This window comes from Empidonax traillii, unplaced genomic scaffold, assembly GCF_003031625.1.
Source record: "Empidonax traillii isolate 1590-97213 ecotype Southwest subspecies unplaced genomic scaffold, ASM303162v1 scaffold165:size1224784, whole genome shotgun sequence".
Lineage (NCBI taxonomy): Eukaryota > Metazoa > Chordata > Aves > Passeriformes > Tyrannidae > Empidonax > Empidonax traillii.
In genome coordinates this window covers 411,602-423,892 of record NW_020955358.1, presented here as the reverse complement: position 1 = coordinate 423,892, position 12,291 = coordinate 411,602, and the positions used below count along the sequence as shown (strand labels likewise).

The 12,291-nt window shown below is 38.7% G+C and overlaps 1 protein-coding gene across 1 annotated transcript; it reads right to left on the bottom strand.

Moving 5' to 3' along the window:
• Positions 1-8,397: 8,397 nt before the first annotated feature.
• Positions 8,398-9,582, bottom strand: MC2R (melanocortin 2 receptor). Its single transcript, XM_027885359.1, has one exon. It carries the CDS (start codon positions 9,431-9,433, stop codon positions 8,474-8,476), a length of 960 nt encoding a protein of 319 aa, XP_027741160.1. The 5' UTR covers positions 9,434-9,582; the 3' UTR covers positions 8,398-8,473.
• Between the last annotated feature and the right edge of the window lie 2,709 nt (positions 9,583-12,291).

The following is a 12,291-nucleotide window of genomic DNA, read 5'->3' as shown; positions in this document are numbered from 1 at the left end:
CCCCCCTTTCGCACTTTACTTTTCTTGCTGCAGTTTCAGCTGCCAGCTTCGACCTTGGAAGCTCCGTTATCTTTCGGCTGGAATTCTTCCACAGCGGTTTCTGTCCAAGCAGTCCGTCTTTTAAACTTTTTTTTCTCTTCACTCTCTTACAAGAGAGAAGGGAGGACTTCAGTGCTGCACCTGCTCCCCACCCGGCCCAAGCCGGGGGAGGAGGGAGTCTGGCCCTGTTCGGGCCCAGTACTCCTCTCCCCTACATGGCTACTACTCTAATTCCAACTGCGCCAACAACCTTCTCTTCCGTTTTCTTGAAGATGTAATTAGCAAAGGCGTTTCTGGACTTTTGATTGGTCTTTTTGTCCGGAAATTACCTGGACAAAACCATCATCAGCCCCAGGGATGGGCTGAGGGGGCAAAACCACGACACCTTGTTATAAGAATGTTTCCTCCTCAAAATATGTCTTCCCGACTTTTCAATGTGTGTATTACCTTATCAGAGGACCTTCCCTCTAGCTAATATTATTGTAATAAATTTGAGTACTGTCATTCAAGAAAATACCCTGAGGTAACTAGTTTAGGAGAGCAATACTAAGGTTCCATCTTGCAACTGGTTGCGAAAAGTCATGACAAAAAAAAATTCATGACAAAAGGTGAAGAAGATAATGTTTCTAGTGTTGATGGATAAAAGGAATTCTAGTAAATGCAGGCTACAGCAGATATTAGAATATCCTTCAAAAGCCAAACATTTCGAAAATCAGAGTGTACTTCACATTATTCACAGATTGCTAGACGAATTAAATTCATCTTTTACTAATTACGTACTGTTTTAAATTTAGTTCCTAATATTTGGTGTTCAGTTCTTTCTCATTTCTTATTTCTTGATTATTGTGCCAAGGAACTTCTTGTAAGCAACAGTGTCTTGGCTGCAGTAGTGGTTGACATTTTTCTCTTGATAAATATGACACTATTTCTACTGTTGGAGACAGCACAGCTAAAATGAAGCAGTTAGTTTCTTTGACTTTTCCTTCTCTAAAGATTACATTTGCTGACAACTCCTTTGCTTTGTGTCACCTATGCTGTAAATGGCTGCCCACCTGCCAGCAGCTGCCACGCTTTGCTGCAGAGGTCTGTGAATTTTGGAGAGAGTGGCTTCCTCCTACCCATACCCACTCTAATATTCTCTCAGACAGGGACTGTCACCCAGTGTGCTGCAGGAGCTAGCAAAAATCAGATTTCTCTTTTTTGAGAAAAGGCTCTTCTCCTCACCACTGCCTTAATTAACAAAGCTTTGTCCTGGGTGCATAAACTCAGAGGCAAGGCAATTCGTGTTGCAATCTATTGTGGAGAAGTTGGTAATCGGTCAAGTGCACAAACCAGTCCAAGTATGCCTTTCCAGAACTTGTTTAGCAGACCTGAGCAAAGATATTTGTTGAAGAGATTCACCAATGGATAAAAAAAGAGCGTGCCTCAGCTTGAAATTAGTGTGAGAAAAATTAGTCTGATGTAAAACCACTTTCATTTTCTTATTGCTTCATCTGTGACCCAAAAATACTGATATGAAAGTATCATTAACAGAACAGATGCATTCTGCAACTGCCAAATTCTATTTCTGACTCTTATTTTAGGTATTTGTTTCAAAACATCGCCAGTTGGTACAGCATATTCCTTAGGGGGAGGCTTTGTCATCACTACAGCCAGAAGGGCTGGGAGAATAGACTGACTTAATTCAGAATACCTTTTGTTTTTCCCTCATTTCCTTTCTCATTCTTCCAGGAGAACATTTTCCAAACCCTTAAAGTGAAAACTTGGTCTTCTCCAAAGCTAACTGCAGGAAGTGATTTAATAAAGTTATCTCAGGGAAGAAATTCTCTGTTACAAGCTCAGTGTAATGACCTTCGGAGGGTCATCTGAGTTCGTGTTCATTTGCTGGCAAAGAAAACAGGAACAGCTGTAGGTGTTCTTGTTTTGGGCACCAAATAACGCCGAAGTCCTTCATTTTATTTAGCCCTCCCTAGTCATACTGCTTTTTATTCACATTTTCTGTTTTAAATATAAGAAGGCAAACATTTGAATAGACTACTGAATGTTAGTACAGATATTACACTAGGTAATTTTGGTAATTTAAGCAAAATTTTCTGGTTATGCTTTAGCTGCTGGGAGGACAGTCAACTGAGGAAAGTATACTGTGAGGTGCTTACTTATAGAGTGGATATAAAGCATTTTGCAGATATAATGTATGAAATATCTTTGAGACCTCAACATCTGAAATTCAAATGACTGTGCAATATGTTTTAAATTTTAAATTATCAGGTTATTTTTGAAATACCAGAAGCACCACGCTTGATCTGTTATGACTGACCTCCAGACAAGATACATTAACAGGGACCAGGATCATGGCAGGCAATTTTATGATGATGATTTAAGGCAGAAACTGAACAATTTCAAAAGAAAATGGAAAATAAATTAATAATTATGCCATAAAACACAAACATTACCCCTGCTTACATTACAGATTCTTGAGGACCTGTTTTGAATTCCTTCTATGAGACATGGTATCAATTTATTTACACATATCCAAAGAAATAATACTTTAAATTAAATGGATGCAGGACTGAGACTGAAAGCCTATGGGACTGAGTTGAAAGAATATGTATGTCTGTGAAGATGCTTATGATCCTTGGTGTATGACATTGATTCAGATAGCCACAGTTTTGCCATTCCTTCCAGGCACCAGGCACTCCTTCCAACTGCTGCCACCACTGATATCCTTCCTTCTTGGCAGCAGTAATGGTTGATGGTGCTCAAGATAATTTTTCACTCTTAGTCACCTCTTCACTGGAATTTCTGAAACAAGTACTCTCTTTGACATATTAGTGCCAGAACTACAGTCAGTACCACATGGCAGACATAAATAACTACTTCACAGGCTATGTCAGTTGTGCCTACTCTCTACATCTTGTTTAAGTATGGTCAAAAAATCTGTCCTTTGGCATGCATTAGTTCTGAAAAAGATTACAAATTTCAGGCTTGAATGCTGGTTAAATAAACAGTAAATATCTGGAGCATTTTGCGAACACTCCGGAGCAGCTGTCAGGGAATATTTTGTTAAAAAAGTTACTGCCTTGCATTTTCAGTATAAAATATTATTCTTGAGTTCTTTGGTCCTGTCAAGGCAATAGTGCTAAGCTCTAAGATAATTTTATTGTCATCTCTCTGGTTAATTCAGTTTGCCTTCTAAAATAGTTTTCACCCAGTTTTCACCATCCGATGGCAGAAAGCTGGCAGACTGTACTCAGAATACAAAGCCTGCAAAGTTTACTCCCATCAACTGGAATGAAAAGAGATTTTTTTAGTGTATCCCAGTGCTTTGAGGTAAAAGGATGTACAAGAATGCATAGAACCCAGTTTATCATTATTGTCTGTGGTTTGTTTGTTGGTTAGTTTGAGTCAGCATTTTCCTGTCAGTGTGAGAGCACATAAGGTTGCTTCAGGTTGGGATCTCTAAGGAAGTTGGTGTAAGTTCACTAAACTAGTCTATTGAAATCAATTTCCTTTACCTGTGGTTTGCCCATCATTGCAGTTCTTCTGCACCTGATTTCTAGACTAGAAATGTTAATTCTTATTTGTAGGATTGATTGCGGTGTCTTGACTTGGGCTGGCTGTCTGGTGCCTACATAGCCTGCTCACTCAATTCCACCACTAAACAGGACAGGGTAAGAAAATAAGATGAAAAAAGTTTGTGGGCCTATATACAGAGGGAAAGACTGCTCACCAGTTATTGTCATTAACAAAACAGAGTCGATCTGGGGAAAAATTTATTTTTTTTCCAATTAAGACAGAGGACGATGACAAGAAACAAAGATAAAATCAAAAAGACCTTTCCCCCACCCTCCTCTTTTTCCCAGACCCAACTTAATTTCTTAATGTTTTAGTCTATGTTATTCTCTGCCTCCAGCACAAAGGAGAATGGGAGTTATGGTCAGTCCATGGCAGTTCCTCTCTGCTGCTCCTTACACTTCATGATTTTTCTTCTGCTCCAGGATGGGTCCTCTCCATGGGCTGCAGCCCTTTAGGGTAAACCTGTTCAGCTTTGGTTTTCCACAGGTTCCTTTAGGAAATATCCACCTGCTCCAGCACAAGGTCTTCCACAGACTGCAGTGTGAATAGCTGCTGTGGCACAGTTGCCTCCAGGGGCTGCAGAGAAATACCTGCTTCACCATGGTCATCTCCGCAGGCTGTCGGGGAGTGCTGCTCCAGCACCTGCGGCACCTTCTCACCTTTCTTTGTCTCTCACTTTGGTTTCTGCATGGATATTTCTCTTGCATTTTCCCCCACTCCTGTCTCATGGCTGTTGTGCACTGTCTTAACCCTTTCACAAGCCCATGTGCCACTGTCTTGACTGCAGGGCTCAGCCATGCCCTGCAGTAGATCTATTGAAACTGGTGGAAACAGCTCTGTCCATCATGGAGGAGTACTGGTTTCTTCTCATAGAGGACACCTTGTAGTCCTCACTGCCAGTGCCTGTATACTTCCACCTGATACATCAGTATAGAGTGGAAAATGTAGTTGAAGGAATCCACCAATTATTGGTTGTTATTGTAAACCAAGAGCAAAAGCAGTGTTCTGGACACCTTTGCTCCTTTCACTCATCTCTCAGTATTTCTTTTGTTTGTCTGACCCTGAATGTTACTTCAGTTCTGCTTCTCTCTCAGCTCCACACACACTTCTTTCCAGCAGTGCAAGAAACAAACAAACCTGTTTGTTTCTCGTTCTGCTTATTTCCATGCTATTACACCCAATCCTAGAAATTACTTTTTGTTTCCCTGCTCCTTTGTCTCCTGACCTGCCCCTGGCTTTGCTGGCAATGCTTCCAGCTTGGAAACCCAGGGACCCCTTTGTGTGATGAGCTTTCTCATGCCCCTGGCACTCCTGAGCCACCCAGACAAAACCTTCAGTTTAGAAAAAGGCTGAGCAAATGATTTAGTTCATTTAACACCATTATTTTAAAAAATGATTATTCTTCATCAACCATTTTCCTTGGATGTGTTCCCAGGCTTCTAACTGCCCCTAGTGCCCACTCTTCTAATGGGAAATGCTGCCATCTCAACCCCTTATTAACCAGCCAGCTCTTACTTTCAAGGCTGTGCTTCTTTCAACTGCCTGCTCACCCAGTCTCTTTCAAAGGCTCTACTGTGATCTGAGAGCCTCGAGGCCATCATCAGTTCCTCTCGGCTTGCCCTCTGACATGGATGGCTCCATGCTGGGCTGAAGTACTTTTTTCCCCTCTTCCTTTTTCACTCGTTGCACAGACTGGCAGTTAAGACACGTTTAGCTGTCACACCAGATATGATTAGCCAAATTGCTAGGCAGTGGTCTCATTTCTCAAGTAAATGAAAATGTAGGGCTGTAGACTGTAAGACTGAAATGGTGCTTCAGTGAAGCAACACTGTAGATTGCTCTTTAATATTCAAGTGAAAGTTCAAATGCATATTTATTATGGTGGATAATAGTAATTAATTTTGAAAGTGAGTAGCTGCAGGAATCCCTGGACTGGAAAGCTAGTTTTGAATCAGAAGACATCTACCCTATACTTTCAGTGCCACCAAACACTGGGACACAATTTAAATTGTCATGCACAATTACCCAGAAAACTGTACGTGATAGGATTTTAAAGGGGCTGAAGACATTTCTTGCTGGCTTTAGAGTCTGTACTAAACCTCATGGTGTTATGCTGACACCAAGACTCCCTGCAGAGCTGAATGCTCTCACACCATGATGACACAGAGGCTCCTGAGTGGCTTTAGACTTTGTGAAAGTGTCTCTTAACTGCGTGACCTTGTAACTAACAGGTCAGAGTCAGGGTGTTATGGGGGCCAGTGGCCATGGGACTCCTCTGGGATCCATCAGGGCAATCTGTCTTTTTGTTCTGGAAACCTTTCTATACAGCTTACTACAACTGCAATCTCAGTACAAGCATCCACCCAGGTCACGCGCTCCATCTCTGCAATCCTTGGTCAGGTTGTCAGAGGGTGTGAAGTTGCTGATTGAGTAATCCCTCTTGTTCACAAATGGTTTTTTGCTAGCTCTACCTTTATTCAGATAGTTCATACAAAGTTTAGGCATAACTGTTGAGGTTGTAATAAATGATAGCACAAAGGTGCTGATGGAGCAGTTGAATTTGGAGTAACAAACACATCTCATAGTCTTAATGTAAAAAAAAAAATTATGGAAAGCAATAAATAATTTTAGTTACTCAGTAGGCATTTGTACTCCAGATGGGTTATCCAGAATTACTTGATAGTTAATAGTCACTCATTAGGCTATGTATGACAGCTCAGCAGCCTGATTTTTGTCTTAGAGAGGTGAGGGGATTTATGGACATGAGAAAACTGCTTTCAAATGGACATGGAAAGTTCTCTTAAGCAGTCACACTCACTTCTCCAGAACTGTACTTTAAGTAATCCTCTTTGAATTGGAAGCTCTTGACAGCATTGTATCTTCTGAAAAAATGCCACTTCAAACAAAGGCATATTAAAGTGCTATTGAATGATAAAGATGCAATGGGTGCTGTCTGCTGCAATTACCCTGAAGAGAATTAAAAAACACACTCTACTTAGCTGTAATTCTATTTGAACAAATGTGTCATTTGAAGAGTTTAATTTTGTTTGAAAAACTGAAATTTTGTTCAGCTAATAGGAGTCCAAGGCACCTATTTTTCTGAAAGTCTTGCCCAGAACAATTCATCGGAAGAAGATTTTTCTCACATAAATAAACTTTCAACTATATTTTCTCACAAAAAACTGTATTTGTCTTGCTAATCTGTGAACAAAACAAAACTGCTCTGCAAGTTTGTCTCTCACTGGCATCTCGACTGTTCCAGTGGAATTTATTCCCCTGGATGTCTTTATCAGATTTGTTCACTTTATTCCTGAACATGAAGCTCAGTTCAAACCAACAAAAACAGAGGAAGAGCTTTTCTTTATTGGCTTTGCTGTAAGTGACTAAGAAATGTTTTGTTGCCAGAGGCTATGAAATTCTGTGGACCCTTCCAACCAAAACATTGATTATAGTGTTGCTTGTGATTTTCAAAGGACTAGATGTTCCTTTCAAGCTTGTTAGCTTCTGGTAGGATCCAAATGAACTGTTTTCTTTCAAAGCTAAGATACAGTTCTGCCTCCCAAGTATTTGTACTTTAAAGCTGGGCAGATAAAGGGAAATCCCAAAATCTGAGGCAAGTGTTCACTGTTATACATTAATATATCAGAGGAGAATTTCAATAGTAACTTCAGCACAGTATGATTAACAATTCACAAATCATAGTTTAAAGAACCTGTTCAAAGAGCAACATAGGGAAATACATGAAGACATTGTGTGAGACAGAGAAACTTGTTTGGACACGGCACAACAACTAAAATGCAAGTCAAATTTACAGCCAGTTAGGAGATATTGTATGCAGATTTACCCATCTGCTGGCATGCAACAAATGTAGGCAGACTGAAAAAATAAAATCTTTCTAGAAGCTTTTTTATTCAAGAATATTTTGTGCTCTTCCTGACTCTTTGTCTCCAGAACGGAAATATTTTCAAGAGAATGCTCCATTTAATCATAACTACTGCAAACTGGAAAAAAAAAAGGTTTATATGTGTCTTTTGAATTTTATATTGACTCTTTTACATAATCCCTAGTTTCAGCTTGAGATCTAATATTGTAGACACAGATTTCAGCTGTACTGCAAATGCAGAGATCTACCCTTCTTACAAATTTACACAGCAAACATGGCAAATTCTGTTGTTTCTTAAGACAAAAATGGACAACAACAGGCAGTTCTCATAATTTGCAACCTGGCTACCTTGCAGCTTTTTACCAGTCTTGCTGGCAGTCTGGGCATTATAGGCAGACTCCAACAGATGATCAAGAAGAGTCATGGGTTCACCCTGTCAGCAAAATCCATATTTTTTACTTAATGATAGATTTTTATACAAATGTGCAGTTTAGAAACAAATGTTCATTTCACTGCAATTTAAACAACAGGATTTTAAGGTAGTATACAGTTTGAATTGAAATTACTGATACAGAGTGAGTTGGCTCATCTCTGTGGTAAATGCAACACTGGATACAGAAGATTTACTTTGAGTTTTTCCAAAATGACAAAAGGTAGTTGAGACTTTTTTTTTTTTTTAACTGGCAGGAACATTGTCAACAGAATTGAATTAGTAATTAGCTTATTATTAACTCAGAATTAGCTTAGTAATATCAGAATTAGCTTAGTAATGTCTCTGGAGATCTGCTTGACAAAGATTTGTGTGAGTACTTAGTTTTTATGTATGCTTTGGTAGTCTTCTGAAAAATCACTGGCAATACACTACAATAGACAAAGTATTACTGTGGACATACTTATTGGTATTTTTAACTCTGCAAATAGATGTTGCACAGCACTCCACAGGTGCTTCTATAATCTTCATTTTTCACTAAGTGTTTACCAATTCCAGTTTGACCTGGAACAGTAGAACATCTTCTTAAATGTACTCCTCAATTCTGGGCTTCGGAATGCAAAAATCATAGGGTTGATGATTGCATTGCACATTATGAGTGTTCCATTCACATGGAAAATGGACATGTAGCAAGCACAGTAAGGGTTATGTGGGCAAAACCTGGCTAAGAGAATGTGAAGAACAAAGGGGGCCCAACAGCAAAGGAAAACTCCAAGAAAAATAGTCAGTGTAATTGCTCCTTTCATGTTAGTTCTCTGGTGGATTGTGCTGGTGGGCAGTGAAGCAATCGTTTTAGCATGAGATCGAGCCAGGAGGAACATATGGACATAGAGGCACAGTATAAAAAACATCATTAAAGGGAACAGGATAGTGAAGGGAATGACTGTTGCAGCTTCATAGGAGAAGAGGGCAATGGCAATGCTACTGCCAGCACAGAACGTCCAAATGATTGCCAAGATAACCAAGGCCCTTCTCATTGTCATGATATTATGGTACCGCAAAGCATAGAAGATAGTGATGTATCGATCTGCTGCAATAGCCAACAAGCTGAAAATAGACCCCAGTAAAGACAGAATGAACATGGAATCCATGGCATCATCCAGTTTTTTCTCAAAGTCCCCATGACGTGTCAGGTATCCCATTTTGCACAAGATGATAAAGATGTTCTCCAGAGTCTTGTACAAGCTACCTAACATGTCTGAAATGGCTAAACTGCAAATGAAGAAGTACATGGGCAAGTGCAAATTCTTATTTCTAACAACAGCAATAAGGATAAGCAGATTTTCCAGTATCCCAGCAGCAGCAACAGTGAAAAACACTTCCTCTGGCACAACCACCTGTGTGCAGTCAGTGACATTTAATGAAAAATTACTTATATTTTCAAGGGAAGGAGTGTTTGTCTGCCCTGGGTGTTTGATTAAGTTGAAAGGCCTTGCAGTGCTCATTTCTTCTGGTCGTGGAAAGATTCTGGAAAGCTGTTTTTAGGTTTGGCTTTATTCTGAAGTTGACCTGTGAGTCAGATCTTTCTTCTTTTGATCAAAGTTTTCTCCTTCATCTGAAGCAATTTTGAGACTTAACTGAAAGGTTTGGAATTTCTCCTACAATAAAACATGTAGAAACATAAATATCAAGAAGAAATTTACCACACAGGTAAGGCAAGAATAGACATTTGAAATATCACCTACTGCAATGGAAAACACATACATTATCACTAAAGAGAGGCACAGCTGGACTGGATAAAATAAGACCCGTTCAAGGCTTCATTGAACCTTACAGAAAATCAAAGTGTAAATTATCTTTTAAATTCAAAGTAATTTTAAAAAATAGGTGTAGTGTTCTCTACCAATGGGCATACCACATTTACTGAACTAATCTGACAGACTTCAAGAGTTTGGCAATCTTTAGTGGCCTAGCTGTTTGCTTTGAGAAAGTCTGGCACTTGCAAGATTTGCAGTATTAATAGACACAAATAAGACCAAAGCCAAGATAAACTGTTGTCCAGAACAGTAATGTGTTTACCACCACACTGTTGATGGTGTAATGAAGCGCCCTCAATTTAGACATGAACATTTATAAATATTGATGATTTAGAGGCATGTTAGATAGTAGTGAGGCTTCCTTCTCATTTATATTGAAACTGTAATTTGATTAATGAAAATATTTCTAAGATCCAAAGTACAATCTTTTCTTATCTGTATTTTACAAAAGACTGAATGTTTATTTCAGCATCAAGATGATGTTTCCCTTTCTCCATAATGATCCTAATCTAAACTTCCTCAAAGCTTATTTCAAAAAGAATAAGCTTTTAACTTTTTTTATTAATGTATAAACAGATATGATATTAATTTAGCTCAACTGTGACCCATAAATTATAAGACACACTTTTTCCTGTAATTTTTATAGCCCTTCTTGCACAATGCAGATGCAGCTGCTATTTGGAAAATCCTCTTCTTTCAAGAACTGATATATTTTCACTGAAAGGATTGTCAGGCATTGGAACAGGCTGCCCAGAGTAGTGGTTGAGTCACCATCCTATGAGGTACTGAAATGATGTATAGGCGGGGCACTTGAGAGCATGGTTTAGTGGAGGATTCAGCAGTGCTGGGCTAACAGCTGAACTTCATGATTTTAAAGGTTTTTTCCTACCTAAATTACTCAATGATTCTCCCTCTGTTTTTAAGTTTAAAACAGGTTTGTTTGACACTTTCATAAAATTCCTTTGGACATTTGTTCATAGTCAAGGTTGTTGAATACCATAATACACCGTTACTGTTCCAAAGGGAGAAGTCAAATTTTAATTACTTTGCATGTAAACAATATGGTCTGCAAGAGCCAATATCTGTTATCAGGGCAGCTAAACTTCTATCTGAATGTGATTAGCCCTAATGGAGATGGATGTATTTTGCCTCTTTCCGATGGAAAACATGTTTCTATGTTGGGTTTGCTAATGTATTCTGCTGAAATTTCCAGTAGGGTGTTACTTGTGGTATAGAATGCTGAGAACTGGACCACCTGCCCTCACAAATTTGACTGAAAGAAGCTCACTTAAGGAAAGCATTCAGGAAAGTACCCAAACAGATATATGAAAACACTGGCTGTGTAGTGGAGTAAGTGAACTGTGTTGTACTGCAGCATGCATGAACATTCCAAAGAAAATTAAATCAGCATCTGTCAGTAAGTGAAGGAAGGAGTCACTAACAAGAATAAGAGACTTGACAATGTCTTTGTAATGATATGCTTTTCCTATTCTCACCTAGAGCTGCTGTCACAGTTAAGTTTTATGATTTCTAATCTAGCAATCTGTTTAACAATTTTCACTCTCTGTAGAAAGACAACACAGACATTTCAGACAAAACCTCATTTCAATTGGATTTAACCAGGGGAATCAGTTCGTAAAAATATGTTTATGTCACTGTTTTCTCAGAACTGGTTTTCCTAATGTTTCTTTCTTGACATAGTCATATTGCTGAAATAATCTATCTGAAAAATATGAAGGTTCCTTCACTGAAAACATATAATATTATGAATGGTAAGATATATTGAATCCACTGCTTGTGATTTTACAGTGATGTTTTAGTAAGTACAATGTTTGGGCAGAACAGAAAACTTATAAGGACTTGAGTGAATTTACAGTAAACTGAATAATTACATCACTTAATGTTGTTTCCAAACAATAGAAAACCAGGAAAAGACACTCTTGTTTCAGAGACTCTCATTTCAGCATATTGCACACTGTTTTATTAGGTTTCCATCAACCTAATTTCATTTAAGGTCTCATTTAAGGTCCAGAATAAGTTTGTCTGACTAGCAAGAAATGAAAAACAGTCAAAAAGCAACAAATGATAACAGAAGACCTTTGCATCTGAAACACACTTATAAATGTAGCTGTATAGCAAAAACTGCAAAAACCTCAACCCGCTGCTTTTCATGTTTACATTATGACCTGGGGGGAGAAATGACCAGGTCAGTAACATGGATATTCAGAAATACTTTTTATCTAGAAAGAGGCAGTCTCCTGAGCAGGTACAATGAGCAGTGAGCTGATGGCAACACTGAAGTTACTAAAAATGCATATATTTTTTGTATTATAAACAATTTCTATTCGGTTTGTAGTTATCTAAAGCAAGACAAAGCAACAAAGTTGGAAAATGGAAGCCAGGACCAGAAACTGTACTGACAGTATTGTACACACTTAGGAAACAAATCAAAGTCAAATTCTCTGTCAATTGTATTCATCACCACGATTACGATCTGGCTCTTCAAAACACTCTTGTCACTTATAAAGCATGTTTGCACTGGTTTG

What these genes read in the sequence shown, in the direction of transcription:
- MC2R (XM_027885359.1), bottom strand. Translation starts at nt 9,433, where the DNA reads ATGAGCACTGCAAGGCCTTTCAACTTAATCAAACACCCAGGGCAGACA.